General features: G+C 41.8%; 2 protein-coding genes across 2 annotated transcripts in view; one reads left to right on the plus strand and one right to left on the minus strand.

The window, feature by feature from the left end:
- Positions 1–2,457, plus strand: part of Acox2 (acyl-CoA oxidase 2) — a 28,223-nt gene extending 25,766 nt beyond the window's left edge. Inside the window, exon 14 of the mRNA XM_059274262.1 lies at positions 2,149–2,457. Within this exon, the coding sequence (XP_059130245.1) occupies positions 2,149–2,211 (63 nt within the window). The 3' untranslated portion in view covers positions 2,212–2,457. The remainder of the gene's footprint in view (positions 1–2,148) is intronic.
- A 641-nt stretch (positions 2,458–3,098) lies between these two features.
- On the minus strand, positions 3,099–13,495 carry Kctd6 (potassium channel tetramerization domain containing 6). The gene is made up of 3 exons (XM_059274261.1): positions 13,411–13,495; positions 7,609–7,679; positions 3,099–5,590 (listed from the first exon to the last, which is right to left on the minus strand). The coding sequence occupies exons 2-3, from the start codon at positions 7,633–7,635 to the stop codon at positions 4,904–4,906; spliced, it is 714 nt and encodes a 237-aa protein (XP_059130244.1). The 5' UTR covers positions 7,636–7,679; positions 13,411–13,495; the 3' UTR covers positions 3,099–4,903.
- Between the last annotated feature and the right edge of the window lie 11,091 nt (positions 13,496–24,586).

A 24,586-nucleotide genomic window follows, 5' to 3' on the forward strand; every position in this document is an offset into this window, starting at 1 on the left:
TTAGCCTACTTCTAGCACATTACTTTTCTAATGATCATTCCTCTGTCCTTGCTAACGTTTAAATCCTAGCATAAAAGCAAAGCAGTTCTTCCTAATCCAGCCTGCTTCCCATGGTCTCAAGAGAGAACTATGTCCTTTGGTATTCCATAGAACCATCATGCCTCTCCCTGTTCACCTGTCAGAATGCTGAGACACATAGCTCAGACCTGTTTTATTGGCAACCCAGGCAACATTCCACTCCCCTAGATTCCTCATGGTCACCAAAGACTGTAGTGGACCATCTTGTTTTTGTTCATTCTTAAACACTTTAATCTGGAAACCATAGCAGGTTTGTAGAAATGAGACATGACTGGCCCATCCCACTGATTCTGTAAAATGCTGACATACTTCATCCTGCTCTTTAGTCTCCACTTCCTTCTATTTGAACAAGGATGAAGCTTCTTATGACCTACATAATACAAAAGCAGCCAGTGCATCCAGACACCACAAATACTCATCAGCCAGCCTTATGTTACCTTGTTAAGTGACAGGTGCAGCAGTGTGGCTCTTTCATGAATGGCAGTTTGGAATGTGAGGTTACAGATGACTTTGACTCCCACTTGGTCAAAATGATACTTGGTTGACTGCTAATAGATAGCCACATGATCTTATACTTTCAGATCCTTTGAAAAGCCTATTTTTTGATCTGCCATAGTCTGAAGTACAGCATTTTAATAGAAAAAGGCACATTACAAGTAAAACAGCCACTATGTTGTACCCTGTGAACACAAAAGTACAAGTAAGAATATTTTTCACTGGTGTTCATATGCTGGAAGTAAAGTGCTATGTGCTAGGCTGTATGTCTTAGGGCCACAGGAGCCTCACCTGTCTGGAGCAGCCTGTGCTGAGCTTTCTCCCTAAATAGGATGACGTGTGCTTTTGGCTTTCTGCCTGATCTAGAAAACTGCCACAGAAGATTCTCCCTCTTCACGTGAAATCACATCCAAGTGATTCCCTAAGGAAGCAAGAAAGAATCATCAGGGGTCATTTCAAACCAAGAATCCCTTTTTTTTTTAGTGTTTGTTTAAGGGTCTTGTGTAGCCTAGGCTGGCCTTGAACTCCTAACTCCCAAATGCCAGGATTACATGTGTACATCATCACACCCCTGCAAGAATCCTAATCTCTCAGTAACTATATTGTAAAAACATGCCCAAGGAATAGTGAGAAGTGTTAAACATTCTGGTTCATTCCGTCATTCAAAGAGTATTTATTGTGCAATAGTGGTGTGCTAGTATTGAAGAAATGGTGGAGAACAAGGGTGTAGACCTGTGTTAAGGACCTTAGGATTTTTGTTTTGTTTTGTTTAAGATTTATTTCTTACATATACAGTGCTCTTGTGTGCATGTATGCCTGCGAACCAGAAGAGGGCACCAGATCTTATTACAGATGGTAGTGGGTCACCATGTGGTTGCTGGGAATTGAATTCTAGTGCTCTTAACCGCTGAGCCATCTCTCCAGCCCCCAGGACCTTATAGTTTTACTGTAAAAGAAAAGAAAATAAACAAGAAAATAGTATGGAAGACTAGAGTTTAGCTATGAAGAAAAGAACTCAGATGCTGCAGTAGAGGATGGTGGGAAAGCCTATTCACACACAGAATATCCCCTACCTGATTCTTTCTGGTTGCCTGCTTTGTGGTTCATGTTCAGTTTCAAAGAGCCTCAAATACTAAAGGCTTTTACTTGTATTAAATTCCAAAAACAAAGAATAAGCTGTAGGTTTTTCTGATAATTAGCCACCTGCATGCAGTTTAAAAATCTAAGAAAGGAGGCTTTTTGGAAAAATGTTTACCATATGTTCACACAAAATGAATTTTAAAAATAATTTGAAAAATTAAGAATCTTGGGTAATTGCCAGGTGGTGGTGGCACACACCTGTAATCCCAGCACTTGGAAGGCAGGAAGGTGGATCTCTTAAGTTCAAGGCCATCTTAGTCTACAAAGTGAGTTCCAGGACAGTCAAAGCTGTTACACAGAGAAACTCTGTCTCGAAAAACAAAACAAAAAAGAATCTTAGGTAATATTACTCTTTTAATGTTAAGTACTTAATTTGAAAGTGAAGTTATTAATTCTAGAAGTGTTCTTCTAATAATGTAATTCCTGTAAACACAGGAGAACCCTGCCTATGAGAAATATATCCGACCGCTGCTACAAAGCTGGAGACCCAAGCTGTGAAAAGCCAACAGTATTCAGGATCAAGAAGTACTACAGTGATACTACAGCATACATATAAAGATTTAAAGTTAAAACAAAGGCAGAGTGGCTAGTTCCTCAACTCTTAGTAAGCTGGTACGTGAATGAATGTTCATCATATTATTCTACTTCTGAGTATATCTGAAATTTCCCTTTGTCTACTTGTAGTATGTATTTGGTTAAATGCTAGAATTTTCCTTTAAAAATAGCAAAAGCAAATAAACTCATTAGTCACTACTTATGTTGTTTATTTATTGAGGGTATGCTGGGATCGAAAAGTCTGATGGAAGTCAGCAAGCACTCTACCACTGAGCTAACCCCTGTGGCCCAAAACTTACCTTTAGCATTTACCCTAGGTTTACAAGAACACATATGCAGTCTTTCAAAGGTACCTGGATGTGCTATAATCTAAATAAAATATAAAGGCTCAGAATGCAACATATCATTTTTTAAAATCAACTCTTCCACAGTAAAAATTATTTAAGATTTCATAAAGAGGCAGAATCATCTCAATATATTCAAATATAACCAAACTACATTTTTCATTTCATTTCAACTATACAACAACATAAAACAGTTATGGCATGAAATACAGCTAAATGATGAGCACTTACCTAACACGAACAAGACCTTGGTCAATCCCTAGGACTGAGGGAAAAAACAAACAAAACTTAAAAATCCTGCTAGCTGCTTTTATTCATAGAAGCAATCATTTACCTGCTAATAATTAGTGAACCAGAGAAAATTTGCCAACAGCAAACTTCCCTTTTGGGAGAATGGGGACAAGGAAGAGAACTCAGAAATATTCCCTTTTCCCAAACTTGAAACTAGTATTACTCCTACTTCTACAACTTTAAACATATATATGCATATATATGTGCATTATATATATATATGTATATGTATATATAGTTTCTGTGTGTGTGTGTGTGTAAGCCAGTGGTGCCAGATCTGCCTAGAGCAAGAGTTACAGGCAATTGTGAGCCACTGCTGTGGATGCTGGGCACCAAATTCCAGTCCTATGCAAGAGCAGCAAGTGCTCTAACCCAGAGCCTTCCACAATAGTTCTGAACCCAAATCATTACTTCATATTGACTTCAGCTACTCCATGGCACATGACCAATTTGGATCTTTATTTAGGAAACCATATATCAATTTACAATAGGAGCAAATGTTCCAAACGGTAACTTCTTTTCTCCAGTTCATCAATATACTGAAATTATAGCAACCGGTAAATAACAATGAAGTATCCTAGTTTGAGGATGAGGTAATCATGGGTTTCTTGTATGTGTGCGGAAGAAGGGGGGGTAGTTTGGCAATCTTAAATTTTCAAAGAGACATGTAAGTAAATATGTTCATCTTCCTTTCAAAGGGAGAATCTTAGAATAGTCTCAGAGAAGAGGAAAAGTGTCTTGTCTGCCCTAGGGCCAAAACCACAGAAGTCCACAATTCCCTTAAAACAGGGAAGTTGTTATGTGATGTTCACAAACTAGAAAGTCTCACCATAATTAATACACTCCTTCCAATGAGTAACTTTCAGGCAACAGAATCACATCAACTCTGAAACAAGACAATCATGAAATAAGCAAATGTACATACATTTTCCCAAGTGTTTCCAATCCTTTACTGCAATTTATTTCTTCTCAGAGTTGAATTTAAGCTTGATAAAAACATACATTTGCGGCTACCACAATACATGAGAATAGAATCACTGGAGTCATTTTGTCCCCACGTGCAGCACAAGCTGGAGTGAGTCATATTCATAGCTGTGGCAGTTAAAACCCTGTAATATTCACTGTAAATCCTATCTGAAAAGACAAAACTGTTTATCTCTGGTAACACAGCTGGCTTTATGAACTCAAATCTAAGGTTCCACTGAGTCCTGTCAACTCTATTACAAATGTGCTATAAGCAGTTTAATTGGGACATAAACAATGCATACTTTTGACAAAGAATATGATTTTCCCCTTACATAACAATAAATACAACCCTTAATGTTCATACTCCATTTTTTATTAGATTTTTCTTTCCTGGTAGACAGTACACTTGGGAATGAAACTGTACCAGGCATAAGGTTTCTACCACAGGGACATTCTGTATCAAGAATCCAATATAAATATTTCTAGTCAGACATTTCAATGGCTACAGATATTTGGTTGCTTGATTTATATGCATAGAAAGAAACAGTTGTCAAACTGTAGGAAGCGGTCCTTAACAAGTACCAGCAGATGACTGGCCAGGTTTCCTTTAATATACTGCTGCCTACTGGTCTGGAAATGAGGTCACCATACATGATATTCTGATTTTTTCTCAAAGACATCATGAATACTCTGCTTAATCTTTCATCACTGTATTTTTAGCCTTCCAGTTGAGTTAGGGACCACATTATCAGAAATCATTTTAGCACTGTTAAGGGTAGATTATATATCATAATGATTTTCAGATCTCTTTTAGAAAAAAAAAAAAAAGGTTTCTGGAGACTCTGACAGGCACATGCATACTTGGGAACAAAACAGGGAGAAGACTGCTCATACACAGAACTTCTGGTCCTCAATGCCTTCAAATAAATACAAATATTAAAGGGGGGGCACACTATGATTTAAAAAACAATAACAGTCTCTTCCATGTCCCAAGAAAACATGAGCTTACAGGAAGTTCTCCTGAGGGTTAGTGATCAGTCATCTGTCTTCCGGGCCAGTCTACAGAAAGTCCAGTTGTGCTCTACTGTGTTCTCATTGGCCCTCTCGCTCATGTGATGCACCCGAGTATTTCGGATTGTAAAACCTTGCTTTGTAATGTATTCCATAAGGTGGACCCGGAGAGAGACTTCCTGGTGATAATCGCATGGTCCAAAGGTGAAGGAAACCTGGCAGTCTCTGGTGTCCATCATGTGCTTATTCCACTTGGTGAAATAATTTGAGATGCCTTCTAGTAAGGAATGGACCTTGGTGGTGATGGTTAATTGAGTTATGATGACAGCCACTGGATTGGAATATTTAGAAAGCTTCCGAGTACTAGACAGCTCTACAACTTCTTCAAAAGTATCCATAGGATACAACGGCTTAGGGTCATTGAGACACTGAATTAAGGGTTCAATCTGGTAAAAATCAGCTTCTTTTCGAAGCAGATCAAATTCCTTAAAATCCAAGGGGAGGGTCAATTCTGAAGTTCGTAAGAAGTTGAGGACATAGCGGAAAAGAGGTCCATCTCGATCAATAAAGTAATTGCCTTGAGGGTCTCGGGCTGTGGGGAAGTCCCCCCCAAACATAGCTCCAAGCATGGAATCTGGGTAACGTGTCAATGTGGTAAGGGACGTTGTGTACAAGTGTCCACCTACATTCAACGTGACTGGGTCAGTCATCTGAAATGCAAAAAACAATCAATCACCTGAAATCATAAAATCTTAATTTCAACAAATTAAGAAAATAAATACCAATAAGCAAGCATAAGATCCCTTCAAGTGGGTTGGGGATTTAGCTCAGTGGTAGAGCGCTTGCCTAGCAAGCGCAAGGCCCTGGGTTAGATCCTCAGCTCCAAAAAAAAAAAAAAATCCCTTCAAGCTATAATATATCTGGCAGTTCTAGGGTGCAAAATGGCTTTACTTTCAATAATAAAACTCACTCGAGAAGGGCTTCAACATTTGCTCTCAAATCACATAAATCCAATCTTTTAAAAGTTACTCTACTCCTGCCAGGTGTGACCTTTAGTATCATACAGTCAAGTCCAGACTCTGTAGAGGTTTTGGGTTAGGTCTGCCTGCCTCTACCTCCCTAATGGGATTAAAGGTATGTGCCACCACATTTGACATGACCTTAAGATTTTTTAAAAATTTAACAGAAGTTAGAATAAAAATAATCTGATAATGTAGCAACAATTAACTCTGGGACTTCTTTGGGTTTTTCTCCTCAAAGGAGACATGTAATTTTTTTAATTTTTTTATTTTTTTTTTTAGATAAAGTTTCACATAACTTAGTCTGTCCTTATATTTACTGTGTAGCTAAGGGTGGTCTAGAATTCCTGATCCTCCTGCCTCTGCCTCAATCCTAAGATCACAGGTGTGCGCCATCACACCCAGCTACAAAATCTGTGTATTTATTTATTTATATATTTATTTTATGTGTGTGAGTGTTTTGCCTGCATGTATGTATATGTACCTCATGCAGGCCAAAGGTATGGATGGATCTAGGAAATGGAAGTACAGATGGTTGTGAGCCATAGGCTAGATGCTGGGAACCAAACCCAGGTCCTTTGCAAGAGTATAAGTGCTCTTAACTGCTGAGCCAGCTCTCCAACTCCAAAATGTATCTTAAAGATAAAAATTTGTTTAGAATTTATCTTGGTAATTTTCTTCATGGAAGCAACAATTTCTTTTTCTTTTCTGGTTTTTGTTTTTGTTGTTGTTGAGATAGTATCTTACTGTGAAGATAAAACAGGCCCAAACCTCACAAACCTCCTGCTTCTACCTCCCAGGTGCTGATATTACAGGCCTGTGCCATCATGCCCAGGAAATAAGTTCCCCAGACTAAATTAAAATATATAAGGTTTGGTGGACACAATCTAGCCTATGTCTAGCCCTAAGCTACCATATACCCAAGGGCTGGTAGCAGCTCCAAAATGTCATAATCTGATTGTATATCCACTTTTATAACATTAATGCTGCAATCTGACCTTTAATTCTAAGAAGGAAGCTTCTCAAAATAACACACCTCCAGCTTTAGAAATCCTATTTAAGAAAAAAAAAAAATCAAACACGGTCTTCAGGTTCTAAGAAAGTGAAATATTTCTCACCAGATGAAGAAGGAAATAGGGAGACATAGACACATGTAAAAACTGCATGTGAGAAGAAACTCCTACCTATTAATCCCTTTACTACAACAAAGAATTCTCCATTCTATTCTCCCCAGCCCTTTGGACATTCCAATCTATGAACAGAGAATTTAAAAAGTAATATACACCAAACACCAAAGCATCACGGTCTACCTGACGTTAGTGATTATAAATAGTTACTAGGGGGTAGAGAGATGCCAGGGGTTAAAAGCAATGTACTACTCAGTGAACCTAAGTTCCATTTCCAGTACCCATGTCTAGGTGGCCCACAGCAGCTCCAAGGATCATATGCCCTCTTCTGGCCTCCAAGAACACTGCTTCACCACACATAATTAAAACAAAATAAAATTTTAAGCTATTTGGAGAATATGCATTGAGTCTTTCACTAAAACATCAAACCAAATAAAAATGCTCACCCCAAATACATCTAGACAAATTAGATAGAGCTGCACAAATTCATAGTTTTCATCCTTGTAAGATAAGCCTATGAATGTGCAACTAAGAAAGACATCAAAATCATTTGCCAGCCTTCAAAGTGCAAGAACCACTCACCATATAGCCCCAGTCTCCATTATCCATCTGCTCCAGCACTGCGTCTTCAGGAGCCCAGGAGCTAGAAGACTCTGGAAGAAGAAAAACAAACACATAACTATGACAATGGAGAATAAAAGCTATTCTGCCCAAGGTAATAGATCAAACTTTACAAAGACTAGAACCTACATCAGGCCAAAGATGTGGGGAAGAAAGCTATGCCATGCTGTGTCCTTACCTCTGGAGCCCACTGGGCACAAAGAACTAGCCTATACTTGGAGAAAGAGGAAAGGATCATTCAGTCTCTCTCTCTGGGCTGGCAAGATGGCCCAGCAGGTAAAGTTGCTTACCTGGAAACCTGAGTTTGATCCCGAGGACCCTCACGGTGGAAAGACAAAACTGACTTCCACAAGTTGTCCTCTGACCTCCACACACACAGTCACACGCACCACATGTAATAAAAAATCTGACAAATTCTGCCACTCTTCTCTGAAGATGTAATTTTTAGATTTTCAGAGAACATTATGATTAGGTCTACAACTTTACACTGATTCAGACCTATAAGATGCTTTACATCAAAAAAGTCATTTAAGAGAAGGGAGGGGGGAGATTCTTTTGGATCAGCATGCCAGTCATATAAACTACGAATATCAGAAGGCATTTAAAATCATGAGCTTCAAAAGTAATGGTCACTTTCCAAGGGAAAAACACCAGAATATATTATTATCTTATAATGTAAAAAACCAATCAGGCTTAATAATGAAGTATTTCTCTTTGTACATTCATCAAAACAGACAGAAACCAATTTAAATGCCACACTGTTAAGGCACAATTTGGTACAAAAAGAATCTTACAGACCTGGCTGAGGGTCACTCAGCCAGTGCCATGAGAGCCAGTTTTAGGCCACTGGCAAATGCCCTTGAACTGATGGTGCCAGCTTCAATCTGCTTTTATCTCCAATTCAAGGGCATGCCACAGTTCCCCAGCTACTGAACTGCCTTCATCAGTTCCCTCTCACACACTATATTCCCAAAATCAACCTGCAAAGCAAACTGCAAAGCAAATTTCAAAATCACTAGCAAAGATGCCAAGAAACATGGATTCATCAGTCCTTTCACCAGGAAAAGCACCAGCTTTGTATGAGGTCTTTGAAGATGCATTTTTCCCATTTTTAGTGGAATCTGGTCCCCATTACCAAAACAAGAACAAGCCCTGGCTAGAGAAGATCACAAAGGCTCTTTCTCAAAAGGTCACTCAGGCATGTAGAGAACATTTGCATAGCACAGCAGGGGCTGAAATCAGAGCCTGCAGGAGCTATTTCTCCACCTTTACAATTTCTTCAAAGCAAACAAGCTAAACTGACCAGAGCAGTCAGCTGTCATTCTTTACTCTCAGCAGCTGGGTACAGACAGTCAGGCCTCCACATACTATAGTGAGATGGAACAAACTATAGTGAGATGAAGACCAGAGCTATCTTACCTTTTCATTCTCTGACTTACTCCACAAACCACATCTGATGTAAATGGAAGAAATGAGCTTTACCAATTTTTTGGTTTCATTACTAATAACAACAAATCAACGACGAAGTGAGTTAAAAGGCATTTCCCCAAACTCAAAGTATTCTTTACCCACTGCCTCAATAATCATTCAACCAAAATTTATTTTAGGACTACTATCACGGGGCAGGGGAGCCCATGTGAAATACAGACAAATAGGAATAAGATAGTGTAACCCTGACCTCGTGGAGCTTTCGATCTATGAAAGAAGGCAACATGCAACAACTGAAGTCCACAATATAATTCTAAACTGCTCTATACTAGGAATGGACTGGTGGAGCCCTCGGGAGGAAGAGACCTAAACTCCAAGTGGGAAAACGCAGGGCTGCAGAGAAGAGATGGCCGAGTGGGACAAGTGCAGCCTGAGAAGTGTTCTAGAGTCTTTCTGCTGGGGAGCACAGTCCTGTTTAGTTTTAAGATAAAGAGGGAGGAACACCTGAACAAGAACTTGTGTTTTCTGACTTCTCGTCTAGATTTTTCCAAAAGCCCCTCCTATAGTAGAAATTCAAAGAACAAAATACAAAAAACAAGAGAGTGAAAGCAACTTTGTACTCCCTATAGTCAACTCTTAACTCCATCCACCTGGCACCTTATTTACAATTTTATGAAAACTTAAGCTAACTAACTAGTTATAATGAGTCTGTATAAATTTCCACCACTAAATAAAAATGGCAAGAACCTACTCAGTAGTGTGACTGATGGCTGCTGTCCCATCTTAAGCAACAGGAAGAATTTCAGTTCATGAACATTCAAATGGCTAATGAGGAATGGAGGCCCAAAACCTAAGAAAATCAGCAAAGTCATCACTCTTTTTTTTTTTTTTTTTTTTGGTTTTTCGAGACAGGGTTTCTCTGTGTAGCTTTGCACCTTTCCTGGAACTCGATTTGGAGACCAGGCTGGCCTCGAACTCACAGAGATCTGCCTGCCTCTGCCTCCCGAGTGTTGCGATTAAAGGCGTGCGCCACCACCGCCCGGCAATGTCACCGCTCTTATGCCAGGACTAATCTTTCATGTTTATGTCTTCACTTCTAAATCAAAACAAGATAACTTCTTGTGCAAACATTAAAACAAACAAGCAAAAAATTAGATGTTTCTGAATCTCTTCCATAGCAAAAGCCAAGGTCTGGCTACAAATATATAATGTTCCTCAAGCTTAATAATTTAGGAAAGCAGTCATGGAAATGTACGTGTTCCCTCCCTCCCTTCTTTCCTTCCTTCCTTTTTTTCTCCCTCCCTCCCTCTCTTCATGTGTGGGGGTTGGAGGCGGAGGCACTTGGGCCAGGTTGTACCTTACTATGAAGCTAGCTCCGTGATCCAAGCTCAGGTTTCTTAAAAAGTACCTCAAGGCTTTGTATGTAAAATACATCAAAATAAAATGACAGTCTCTGCTAGTCACTTCCAATATAACTAAACTACCAAAAAAAAATAATAATAAATTGTTCACTAATAAACTAAAAAAGGGGAAAAAACGTAGTCTTGATTCATTTAAAAATGATCTCTGCGCCTTGCTTTGTAAATATCTACTGCAGTGGAGCATCTCTACAAGAATCTAGAGACAGGGAGGGGGCAAGATTCTTGCTTATCCAACAGCCAGGTTCTGAATTGATAACTATCAGGGACATCTCAGACATGGATGCAGTAACACACAGCCGAGAAGACTTTCCAGAACAGCTTCAGTCTCTCCCACTGAACCCTTTCCCAGGGCGCTAACAATTCAATTCCTTTTCATCTTCTCTCCCATTCGGCATAATCTGCAGTGGAGGACTTAATGAGAAGTTTAAATAACCACAAGCCAGGCAACAGAAGGCCATCAAGTGGGCATCAGACAGGCCTGTTTTACTTGAGGGGAAGGTAAAGAAATACTTTTTAATAAAATCTGTGAGGCAGTCCTCATAAAATTCCTTTAAAAGTATTTCCTTCACTAAAGAACCTGTAACCAAACAACAACTATAAAGTTCGAAAAAAGGCTTTCTGACTTTGTAAAATCAGTTCACCTGAAAATATCTGACCTTTGATACAAATAAAACTCATCCTAAAGACTAAGCTTCAAAGGTTACTGTAGCTAGTGTATAAATGAACAGCATGTGAGAAGGTAGTTTAGAAAAACAAATCCTGAAGAATTTCTAGGAGCCTGAAAGAAATTATGAACTTACTGACCTAGCAAATCTGAAGAATGCCCAATTCAGTAAGCTAACTGCTTAAAACCATGTGAGAACCCCCAGTGGTATCCTTCTCAGCACGCAAAGCTGCATTAGGGGCTACGATAAATAACACAAATAAAAAGTCCTACTCCCATGCAACAGTCTACAAGCTGTAACGCTAAGGAGTAAGACAACAGTAATCGCTTCCTTCCCAGAGTTTCTGAGTAGCCCTTTCAAGTGCTTTTCTACAGGGACCTCTGGACCTGGTATCCCAAAACAAAGACTCAGTAAATTCTCTCCACCTACACTTACCTTCCAAATTGCCTTTGTACTAAGTTTCTCTGTTCTTGGAAACGTGGGAGTTTGAAAGTGAAATTTTTTTTTTTTTATAATAGTTGGTTCAATGGCATCTAAAGGAGTCATATGAGTTAACATCCTCATACAGGCCAGCACAAGTTGCCAAGCACACCAGGATAATGGAATTATAAAACTAAATTACCGATAACTAAACCAGAGATGGACTTTTTTCTCTTTCTCCTCCTCTCTCAACCATGTGGGCTAGAAAAAAGGAGATGAAAGCAGAAAGCAGAAAGTCTTACAAGGAATTATAAGTTTTCTAAAGTATCAAAAGAGAAGAATACACACTCTCCAGTTAAAGTGTTGTCAGAGTACAAAAAAATAAAATCATAAAATTCCACTTCCCCTTAGTTTCCACAAAAAAATGGGCAATTATGACCTTCCCAGAACTAAACACAACATAGGTAAAACTAGCTGGCAGGGCAGTGATGAGGAATGGAATTCTGAAGTCACTGTGCTGCCTCCCAGCAGAGAAGGGCTCTAGCTATGAGTACATGAGAACCTGAGTAAATCGCTCTTTACTCCTGGAAGCATAAACAAAATTTGAGTAGCGAAGTCAGGCACAGTGGCAAACATGGAGGTGGAGTTCAGTCTGTGCTCCCAATTGCCCAGGCCCTCCTTTCCCAGGAGTTCCCACAACGGCTGGCTGCCATAGGAAGAACTAGCGCTCACAGACACATGAGCTCTCGGAACTTCTAGAAAGCATGACTCAGGGATGTCTCCAAGATAAAGCAGAACACAATTATATGTGGTCCATTTAAAATAGACCCCAGCTATTAACATCCAAGATACACGGAAAGATTCATAGGAATGATTATAAGATTGCTTTATATGATACTGTTTCCGCTAAAATGTGCTTGAAGAAAATTCGAGCCACAAACCTTACTGATGGCATCATCTATGGCTATCTTTCTTTCTAAGGCATTACAAAAAAACTAAGAATCCGTTCAGGCACCTCGTTCTCAAGGGCGATTCTCCTACCCCATCTACCTGCTCACCTGGACCTTTGCTCTTTTGAAAACACTTCTCGGTTTCAGGCCTGTACTACCCCAGCATTATTAACCTACTAGAATATTTGCAACAGAGAAAAAGAAGAGCCTGCCAAGAGTGATACATTGGAGACAGATATCCCAAACATTCTTAGCCAAACCAGATCACTCCAGGTCTATTTGTCACCCAAACCCCTTGCATTACCAAATACTACAACCGGGTTTATCAACTTGCTGTGTGAACTGGTGTACTGAACAGAAACATGACAACTTCAGCAGAATATCCAAACAGGATCTCAGTCACGTTTCGTTTCTCCGTCCCACCCCCAGACACAGCCTCTTCTGCCATCGCCCAGCAGGTGCTGCAGGGGCTCCCCACGACCTCGCCATGGTTCACCTCTGACCCCCAGCACTAAAACGCCCAGACATTCCAAAATCCCAGCAGAAAGCTGCAATCTGTGCAGAAAACCCCAAAGGCGGGGCTTTAAACTAGGGCAGTGCGGACTAATAAGCGCCACTCCCCAAAAACAATCCTTTCCCCGCAGAACCCGCGGGGGCCGGGCCGGGTCGGGCCGCACTCCGCGGTCGCCCACAAGCCAAGCCCGGCCGGCCACGCGCACCGAGCCCCGAACCCGAGCGGGAGCCCGGAGCCCGCGGCGGCCGCGAGTCCCCGGAGTCCCCCGCCCAGGCCCCGCCGCGGGCTCGCGCCGCCCCCGCCGTTCTCCTCAGCCCGACTTCCCGCAGCCCCGGCCCCACAGGCCCGGCTCCCGCCCCACTCACTGCGCGAGCGCAACGGCGACCCGGCCGGGAGACGCCGGCGGCCCGAGAGCGCGAGCGCGGGGACGAGCGAGCCTGCGCCCGGCGGCGGCGGCGGCGGCGGCGGCGGCGGCGGGGACGACTGAGCCGGCGCCCGGAGTTGCGGCTCCAGCTGCCCGGCGCGGGCGGCGCCTTCTCAGCAGAGCCGCGGCGCCGAGAGCGCGGACGCCCCCTGTCGGCGGCGCGGGGCGGAGGCCGGGGAGCCGGGCGGCCGCGGGCGCTCTGGGCGCTGCGGGGTCGGCGTGGTCAGGCCCGCTCTGCAGCAGTCCCGAAGCCCCGCCTCTGGCCCGTCCCTGTCCCCGCCCCGCCCAGGACTCCCGCGAGGAGCCCCGCCCAGACCCCGCCCCTAACTCCGCCTCTGCACTACAGCCGTAATCCTCCCTGCCGCCGGAGTCCCTTGCGTGCCAGGGCCATCGTCTGTTTTTGCAGCCGTTTCTCCTCAGCTGTTTTCACTAAATTGATAGACCTCATCGTATGCTGGGCTTGGAGAGTACACTCAGACCGAGGCGAATCCCGAGACTCAAGAAAGCAGCCAGTAGACAGAATAAAACAAGTTCGAATCCTGTTGGGAGGGGCCTAACTAGAAGGCTGCCCCGGAGAATTAGGGAAGAGGGACTCCTGCTTTCAGATGTGAGGCTCTGTCTATATGGCCAGAGCCCCCATTCTGTACATTAATGGCTGGGAGGGGCCTCCTATCCGGCCCTTGGGGAAGCAAAGAACAGCCGGTTAGAAGGGCAGCGCTAACATCATCCTGTACAAAGCCTCTGAGGAGCTTGGCCTGGATGGGACTGGCAAGGATTCTGTCCCCGCTTCAGGAGTTAGGCCAAGGCTGTAGAGCTAATTGGACTTGATGTATAGACTCGTTCCAAAAGCCATTCACTTCTAGCTAGCTGGATCGCATTCCACTTCTACATGGATGAAAAACCACTGGCCTTAGAAACTCACGTGGGCCAGACATGGTAAAGGTGGTGCATCCCTTTAATCCCAGCACTGAGGCAAGCAGGTAGGTCTCTTGTGAGTTCTGGGTTAGCCTGGCCTACATAGAAAGCTCCAGGCCAGCCAGGCTACATAATGAGACTTTGTTTCAAAAGAACAAAACAGAAACTCACCTGGTTTACACATCTGCATGTTTCTGAGGTAATTCTGGAATCTAGTTTTTATGAATATGATCATCAGGCTCATATCTAATTTTCTCCAAAAATCAAATTGATAGGTTAAATAAGTAACATGGACTTCAACATAATGGAGGGCTACACTGACATGTTCACTAAGTGAGAATACAAACTAAGTAAGGTGCTGCGGGCCGCAGGAATATATCATAAGAACTCAGCTGGTTATGGCAAAGTCACTACCTGGAGGGATCAGGGAATTCCTCCAGAGGAAGCCAAATCCCAAGGAGCTTTTGGTGTTACTTGGCTTGTTATATATATATCAGCTGTATTCTGTCATGAAAATCATGTGTGCCTTCATAGTTTTTCCAATTGACTTTCCCCTAAGAAGGACTAACAGTGTAGACTGATCACTCTCTGGACATACACATTCCAGGTATTTGGAGAACAGCCTCAGGAAAGGCTTTCTCTAGAATCAGATTATCTTCCTTAGCCACTTTCAAGGACTACAGGAAACACCACCCAGGTGGGCACCCAACTTCCGAGGACTAACAATGATAGCAGCCCACAGGCAAGTCCCCTGACCTAAGGTAAATTCCACAAGGAGACACCGCCTAGGAGAGGTGGACATTAAGTAATAGCTTTACACAATTAGCTCGGACCCTCCCTTTATATACTGGGACTTCTAGGGCATAAGACAGAGAAGAGAAAAGAGAATGGAAGAACTAGATGGGTAAGAACTTGCAAGGAACAAACTGAGAAGGGAAAGAACTAGATTGAAGGGCTAGAAAAGAGTACTAGAGGAACGAGATGGAAGATGAGGAAGAGTCAGATGGGAAAGTCCTAGCTGGGTAAGAACAAGGTGAAAAGGACCTAGATGAGGCAGAATTAAGATAGAACTTAAGAGGGAACAGTAGATAAACAGAGAGAAATCAGGCAAGAAAGGAGCTAGACATGAGAACAGAACTGAAGCTGTGTATATGTGGATGTTATGCCAGAGGAATTAAAGCAAGTGGACTATAGAGCTCGGTGTGGTGAGATTCTATTTCCTGAAAATAGTCCTCACTGTTAGTAGTTCTCTCTCCTGAGCCCCTGGGATGTATAATATTAAGGCTGGTCCCTCTAATATTATACAAGAGTAAGGATACTGGGAAATGCTTCTACAAATCAGTATACAAAATAATGCATGCAGTATTCTAACATTGATTTTTATTTGTTTGTTTGTTTGGGGGAGGCTATTTTGTTTTGTTTGGGTTTGGGTTTGCTTTTTTCAAGACAAGGTTTCTCTGTGTAGCCCTGGCTGTCCTAGAACTCACTCTGTAATGACTGGCTTCCAACTCAGATCTGCCAGCCTCTGCCTCCAGAGTACTAGGATTAAAGGCCTGCACCACCACTGCCCAGCTAATGTTAATTTTTAAATGAATATACATAGACAAAATTTTGAAGGATAAACCATTGAACATAGTGTTCCAAAGTAATAGGCTACAAATATCAGTGATCAGTGACTTATTTTTTTTTTAAGATTTTCTCAAAAATTTTATGTACATGGGTGTTTTGTTTGCCGCAGAAGCTTTGCACAGGGTGATGTTAGCTCTGCCCTTCTAACTAGCTGTTCTTTGCTTGCCAAAAAGCCAGATAGGTGGTCCCTCACAGCTGTTAATTTACAGAACTGCCTGTAAAAGCAGGGGCTCTGACCATAGACAGATCTTTCATGTAGGGGTGCTACCTGTGTGCAGTGCCCATGAAGGACAGAAGAGGGAGTTGTATCCCCTGGAACTGGCCTTATAGATGGTGCTTAGCTACCATGTGGGTGCTGGGAATAGAACCCTGAGCCTCTGAAAGAGCAGCTAGTGCTCTTAACTGTTGATCCATCTCCCCAGCCCCTACTTAAACTTCCTAACGTTCTTCTGAATTTTATTCATTTTCTAGAATATGTGGATATTGTATTTACAGTCAGAAAAAAATACAATGAGTATGTATGCTTGTCTTTGTGGTACTAAGGATTGAACCCAGGACCATACAAACTAAATGTACCCTCTACTGCTAAACTACACCACTGATCCACAATGTACTCAAAAAGAAAAAGAAAAAAAAAAAGGAAAGAAAGAAAAGAAAAAAGAGAAAGAAAATACAGAAATCACTCATGAGATCTCTAGGATTGCTATCACTACAATTGCTTCTGATTTACTGGTATCCCTGGAAGATTCACCTCTTCTATTTCTCCAAATAAAGACCTTTTGTTTGTTTTTCAAGACAGGGTTTCTCTGTGTAACCCTGGCTGTCCTGGAACTCACTCTGTAGACCAGGCTGGCTTCAAATTCACAAAGATCTGCCTGCCTCTGCCTCCTGAGTACTGAGATCAAAGGTGTGCACCATCAGCGCTGCTGGCTTTTTTTTTTTTTTTTTAAGACAGGGTTGGTCGGGCAGTGGTAGCACGTGCATTTAATCCCAGTACTCAGGAGGTAGAGGCAGAGAGGTATCTGTGAGTTCGAGGCCAGCCAGGTCTATAAAGCGAGTTCCAAGACAGTCAGGGCTGTTAGAAAGAGAAATGCTGTCTTGAAAAGAAGGAGGAGGAAGAGGAGGAAGAGGAGGAGGAGGAGGAGGAAGGTGGCAGCAAGGTTATCATCAAGTAGACCAGGCTGGCATCAAACTCACAGAGATCTTCCTACCTCCTAAGTGCTGAGATTAGAGGCATGTGCCACCACACCCAGTTAAGTCTGATAATTCTTGTCTCAAAGGTTATATAGATATTATAAATTGCATTTTCAAATTTATAATTTATTGAAGTGACTTTGACTTTTTGTATAATAACATTATATTATATATATTATATATCCAGCAAACTTAATTCTTAGTTTTAATAAGACTTGAGGTATATTTAGATTTTCTGTATAAATAACCATAGAGTCCAAAAGTAATAGCAACTCACAGCTCCTGTCTAGTCTTTATCTAATTTTTTCCCTTTTTCTGATGACTAAATTCGCACACTTTGAGCTGAATACCACCCATGATAATAGGCATCATTATGTTGTTTTGCTTCTAACATGTCACCACCAAGTGTGGTGTTGGCTATCAATTTTATCAGAGAAATCTTTGTAGAGTTAGGAAGCATCTGTTTTGCTATGAATGGGTGCTAATATAAGTTCTAGTCTTGAATTGTTGTTAAACTATTAATAGATTCTTGATGATGTATTACTTTTTTCACTATACTGCTGAATTTTCTTGGCTAATATTTTATTAAGATATTTTGCTTCCATAATATGAAAGAGACAGGCCTATTTTTGTATATTATTTTTATGTTACATTATTTTGTATATCCTTATGCAGTTTTGCTATCAAAGTAACCTGAGACTCTTAAACTAAGAAATGGTTGCACACAGCAGAGCTGCTTCTCTGCAACAGGGGTTTTCTGTAGTTTAGTTCTGTAAATCATCCAGAGCTCTTGGTTAGGGATTGAGAATGGAAAGGTTACCCTGGTAACTATTTGACTCCAGACAACTCAGGGTTGCAAGCCTGTAGGGGAACACCAGCTCCTGGCTGGCAGATCCCCACCCATGCACCCACACTCCACTCCAATGATTCCTAGGACTCTATTTTCTTGTGTAGTAGCCTCTAGGTATCAAGGCTCCTGTGCTGAAGAGAGTCTGGATGGTCTTGTCTGTCAAGGCTGGGCTAGCCTGGAAGAGACCGTTACTATGGCAGCTGCAAATGCTACAGGAGGGAATCCAGACCAACAGGCTGCGAGGAGAAGACAATGGAGAAAAGAAAGCCACAGCTGAAAAACCTGACTGGTGGAATTCAGCCTGCCATTCTGAGTTACTCTTTACCTCATTGCTGGTTGGTGGACCTCACCTCCCATATGTCAGAGAACGTTGCATCTTCAGTGGAACTCCCAGGATCTCTCCTCTACCTGCTCTGGATTTACCTGCCTTTCACTGTTCTTTCTAAGATGGCTAAGGGATTCTCTTTCCTGGCCAGGTGATGCCCACCTAGGTCCTTCCCTGTTTCTAGCCCTTTAGCCTCCCTAGAATGAGTTCTTCCACTCTGCCTCTGCCTACTCTGCCAGATAAACAGCCACAGGACTCTACCTGATGCTGACCAACAGACCTCTCCCTTGACCTAGTGACCCCTCCTTTTATTCTTTTTCGATACATCTTCCTGTTACAAATCCAGTCTCCTCATAGGGCCCACCTCCTACTTAAGTTGGTCTTGCTAACTCTAGTAGGACCTTCCTTGGTATTGAACAATCATGACTCAGGCCTCAGAGGTGGAGGTACCCAGTGTCCTGGGATGCCATGCTCTCTGCTTTCTTCCTTTTCTCTCTCCTCTCAAACTCAAAATGACTTCTCTTGCTTTTCCCATCCTTTACACCCAAGTTTTGATGGCAACCTCCCCTCTCTATCCATCATTCTCCCCAGACTGGCTTCAGCCATTTCTATGAAGTTCATGGTTGTTTCTAAACCAAGCATTCCCAGGTCCATAACACCAGCCCAGCCCCTTCTGACCTCTAGAGTGGAAGATCTTGCATATATGACAGCCCCAACAATGTGCCAGACACTATAGGAAGTATCCCTGCAACAGTTAGTTATCTCTTGCTTGGTAACAAATCATATCAAAATATAGGAGTTTACAGCACCTAGTTATCACTCATGGTTTCAGGGCCTAAGAGCTTGTAGTCCACCCGTCATCAGGGGTTACAGTCATCAGAAGACTAGAGAATTCACCCCTTCACTCACGTGACTTTTAGTACAAAGCATTAGTTCTTTGCCACATGAGCTGCTCCTGACAAATGATAGCCAACATCCTCAGCATAGGTGACCTGCCAGACAGTAGCCATGTAAGCTAACCTCTAAAGTGATATGCCCATATTGTTTTGGTCTCACAGACCAAACCTTTTACAATAGGGGAGTTGTAAATAGCAGTAAGTAGAGGTCATTGGGGCCTACTCTGCAGGCTGCCACAACGACTGTGAAGATTGACTGGCCTCCCCTACCCACCGTACACATGAGAAAACTACATGGGATGAGTGAGAGCATCGATGAAGCCACTGGGCTGGGTATGTAAAGGGGAGGGTTACAGCTACCTCTGCTTAGTTTCACATGGTTCTTCCTCTCTCACAGCCCACCATTTGCCAGCCCACCCCCAGCTTCATCCTTGATAACTTCAAAGCACACTCTTCCACCACCCTCCAACCTCCTCAGCCCCGGCTAAGCTCAGCAAATGGTACCACTGTCCTACCATCTGCCAAAACCAGCAGCTTTGAGTCATGCCTGCTCCTCCCTCCCCCTCACTCCCCACTGCCAGGAAGCACAGGCTTGCCAAATCTCCCCCTAAGCACAGCCAGGATCCATCTCTCCTCCTCCCTCTTCGTATGCATCACCAATTGCACCAGGCCATGCCACCAACAGTTCCATTATGGACATCTGTAGAAGCGTTCACTCTGGTCTCCCTCGTTTTTCTCTGCCTCACACCTCCATCTGTCCTTCTCTCTTCAGTATGAGTCACTCAAAACTGACTGTGTCATCCTGCTTGCTTTATATATCCTGCAGTGTTTCCCTGGACCTAGACCCCTGGGTATAGTCTGGTCCCACTCACTTGTCCAGCCTCCTCCCCTGATCTTCTTTCTTTTGGTTGGGCCCTTGCCTCTCTCACAGTTCTGTTCTGAGACCTACTGCCCATTTGTCCATTTCAGGAACATCATGGACAAATCTGCTATTCCCTATAACCAGAACACTGTGTCCTAGCCTTTGAATTTCCATTTCCTCCTTCCCTCTGCAGCATACTGTCACTTTCTGACCTCCCCCAAGAGTCTCGGGTCCTTCAGCTATAATTGCACAGGGCCTACCTTCCCTCTCTTTGCCTCTCTGCTTTTCAGTTGGACTGTGAACTCCCTAAAGGCAAAGGCAGCATCTGTGTAACTTAGAACAGCACCATACAAAAAGAATAAGCCACACAAGTGCCAGGTACTTATCACATACTCAACAGTGGCATGACAATTTGGGTCATTCTCGCATTGCTGTTTTCTCCCAGGTTCCTCCCACTCTAGCAGAGTAGACAGTGTTCCTTTGATTGGAGTCCTGGGATACCTCCTCCACTACCACTTCCAGGTCTTCGCATATGCTGTTCCTTTGCAGGCTTACCCTTCCTTTCCCTCTGTTCATTGAGGTAACTCCTATTCATTCATCAGCAATGTGGACTGCCAGATTTAGCAAATGAAGACAGGACACTCGGATCAATTTGGAGTTTAGCTTAACAACCTTTTTAATATAGGTATGCCCAACCACTGTACTAAACACATCTTATCTTCTGTCTGGCAACCACATCAGGAATCAACACCACTGATTCCCTCTTCAGGCCTCCAAACTGGCAGTTTAGCTGACATAATGGTGATAGAAGTAAAGAGGAAGAAGGAAAGATGGATCCTCTGCTCACCCTCTGTCCCCACACTAGGCTCTGAAACTAACCCCCTGCTTGCTCCTGACAAGCACAAACCTGGTCCACAGAGGGAAAACATAAAAAAGCAACAAGAAGCAAAACAAATAAAAAACAAAAAAAAAAGGAAGTTAAGGAGAGAAAAAAGAATCCACAAATGAAATGCTGCCAGGAAGACACGAAGCAGGCAGAATGTTCTGGACAGCTGCAGTAGAGAGCTCCCCTCCTAGCTTTGTGTCTGTGTGGGGCGTTTACCCAACCACCCCCACAGTTCCCCAGAGTTTTCTTGAGTGCGAGCAGCAGGAAATATTAGATAGAAGGATTTATTGCGGAGAATATCGCGGAGATAAACAGATAGAAAATAAAGGATAGCCTCGAGAGGGCCTGGAACCTATTCCAACGGGCCCTGACTGTCTCTGCCCCAGGGTTTTTATAGAGATGCCAAGGGGTGGAGCAAAAGACCTCCTCCCCCAGCACAGCCAAGTGCAGACCATCTCAGACACCTGCACTCAGGCCCGTGGTCTAATCATCCTCTATGAGGACCTGCTGGGTAAAGCCACGAGGAACCCGAGAACGGGCTCCCACAGGTCCCCCTTTCTTAATATATAAAAAAAATAACTATTAATGGCTTACAGCAATCTCCATAGCTGTTATACCTCCCAATATGGGAGTAGAGGATGATAAAGATGGCATTTCTCTTTTGAATTAGGTCCAAGGTGACTATAGCAGTCTTAGCTGCCTCAAGCCCTTTCTAAGCCAAAAACTCTTAAGGCGACCACAAACTTAAAGAATCCCTTAGCTTCATCATTACCATTAACAGGTTAACATAAATATTGCTATACATAGTCACAATTCTCTCAATCTTACAACTCAAAGCAAACTCTTAACAGAACCATTTGAATTAGCATATATGGTGCTATATATAGTTAACAATTTTCTCCGTCTTACAACTTTAACTCAATCATTTGAATTTTCTTGTTAACAGAACATAGGAAAAACTTCGATGTATTCACATCAAACTTAAATATTTCCTTAACTCCACAAAACCAGGTGCATTAATATCAATAGGTTTCTGCAAACATAATTCAATCTCATAACTCCTCCTTCTCTTTATAATTTTTTAAACAAAATCTCAAACCTAGTTAGAAAAACCCAAACTCATACAATTCCTACAAACCCATATTGAAATGCAGTATTCTCAATCTAACCATTAACACTTTGAAAACTTAGCAAGACATCCAAAAGCAGTTTCTTAATAAAACTCTTTACACACTTTAAAAGTAGTCTCTTAGTATACCCCATTTGCATTTCTTACTAACAAAAACATGACATTAATCCCTCAAACAACTTTTGAAATTAGACTAAGGAATATTAACTGTCCCTTTTCTTTATAATTTAAGCAAAATCTCAAGCCTAGTTAGAAAACCCAAACTTCTGTTTAAACAGTTCCGTTTGTAACACAAACCAGTTCCATAAGTAATTCCATTTTACATAAACAGTTCCACAAAACAATTCATGAATCACCAGTTAATAAAGCATATATGCATACACAAAACTGCATCTTGATTCTAGGTAGAAATAAATTTCTTCATTTAAACAGTTCCATTTTTAACCCAATTCCAGCAAACAGTTCTAGGTCATTACTATGAATAAACTCAAAATTGTCCCATTGCAATGAAATCTCTACTGTTCATTTCATTTCTTAAGTCCCAAAATTCACATGATAAATTCTGGTACGAGCCTTCCAAATATGAAGAAATCCATAATCAAAATCTTTGTAGTTTTATCTCATTTTAAGTTCAAAAAGTTCAAACAAGAAATAAATTCTAGTATCAGGCTTTCACTTCCAAATATGAAGAGATGGTTTTCAACCAAAACTTTTTGCCGTTAACAATTTTACTTCAAACAAGCGTCTCTGCAACTTTTGTTCTCACAGACAGAGACCTTTTTAGGTACAGTAGTATTCTAAACCGCACCGTTTTTGATGTTAGCTCAGGTTTTTCTGTGATGCGTTGATTTTCCATGAATCTCAGCTGCGGATGCCTTGTGCTAGTTCTGGCGTCCGCCATTCTTAGCTTCTTAGCGACTTCTGGAGCTTTTGAAAAACCGCTCAGACTGCCTGCTTTGCAGTCTGCTAGGACACTAACTTCTGTATGTCTCAGGTTCTTTCACCATATACATTAAGAATAGACTCACACTTAACATTTACACTTTACAAACTCACATATAACCTTTTGCCTTGCAAAGCATTTAGACTCACATTCAACATCTACATTTTACAAACTCACATATAATGTATTAACATCTACTTATTTATACTCCTTAAGGAAACTATAGAACTACTTTAGCAAATATATTTCTTATTACTTATATATTTCTTATATTCATTCCATCTTATTCTTATTTAAACTTACATTTACAGCTAACATTTTTACTTCTTACAAGCTTATCACTACATGTCTTAAGACTACCTTAGATACTTCTTGCAAGCTTATATTCTTAAAGGATCTATAGATCTATTTTACAAACTTATATAGGGCTACCATTAGCATATATTTAACTTAGCAAACACCTAAAGATTTTTTAACACAGATCTAACAAGAGAATTTTTATAAACTTACATATCTTATTTTCATCTTTTTCTATTTCTTACTCTTAATTATTATCACTATCTCTATTAGAAAGATTCTTAACTAGACAGGAAGTACGTACATCATTGCTAATGTTTAGAGTGTATAGTCAGCTTTGTTATAAAGCACTGGGATTTAGTGAGTGTTGTTATAGAATTGTGATAGTTGTTGCTAGGGGACTGTAACCTTCCCAGGATGACGCCACACTCCAAAGTTGCTAGTTCTCTCAGCCGTTCCGGACCCAGCAGAGATGCACTGTCAGCGGTAGACGGTGTTTAACTAGAGGCTGTCCCTTCACCCAAATTCAAAATAGTTCCCCTAAGTGCTTCAATTCAGACAAATGTTTCTATTACAGCAGTACTCTTGGTTTGTTCTACCGAAAAACTTCCCTTCATGCTGACAGTGAAATTACCGTATTTAGCTGCTGTAAGCTCTTTGCCAAATATCGCACAGTTATTAGGTGATATAAAGTATTTTTCCAAAGGAGCTAGTAAAGCCAAAAGCGGCACAGCTCCGAACTCTATTTCCTCACTGTTTGCATTAACCAGTGACAAAACCTCAGAAACACTAATTGAGCCACTTTCATTCTGGTTCCATTGTAGGATCATCATTGGAGCTGACCTTTCTTAGTTCCAAGCTCCTTACGAAACGCTCCGGTAATCACCGAGCTTCATTCTCCTCTTGTGAAAAAACACAAACATGTCCTCGACCCCATATTAACACAGGATCGGGACCCTTCCACAATCCCGAGCAGGGATCTTTCCATTTCGCATTACCCTCAGCTAAAGGACCAGGAAGATTGGAGTGAACTCTAATATGGCCCACAAAGCATGGCAGCTTTCTTTTGTAGATAGCATAAGTTTCCTTCATATCTAAGACAACGTTCAGTGTATAAACTGCTCTCTCTTGCTTTAAGGATTTTAAAGTGGCTTGTTTGATCTTATAGGTAGCTTTCTGTCATCCAACTAC

The sequence above is a fragment of the Peromyscus eremicus genome, chromosome 9, assembly GCF_949786415.1.
Source record: "Peromyscus eremicus chromosome 9, PerEre_H2_v1, whole genome shotgun sequence".
In the NCBI taxonomy this organism is placed as follows: domain Eukaryota; kingdom Metazoa; phylum Chordata; class Mammalia; order Rodentia; family Cricetidae; genus Peromyscus; species Peromyscus eremicus.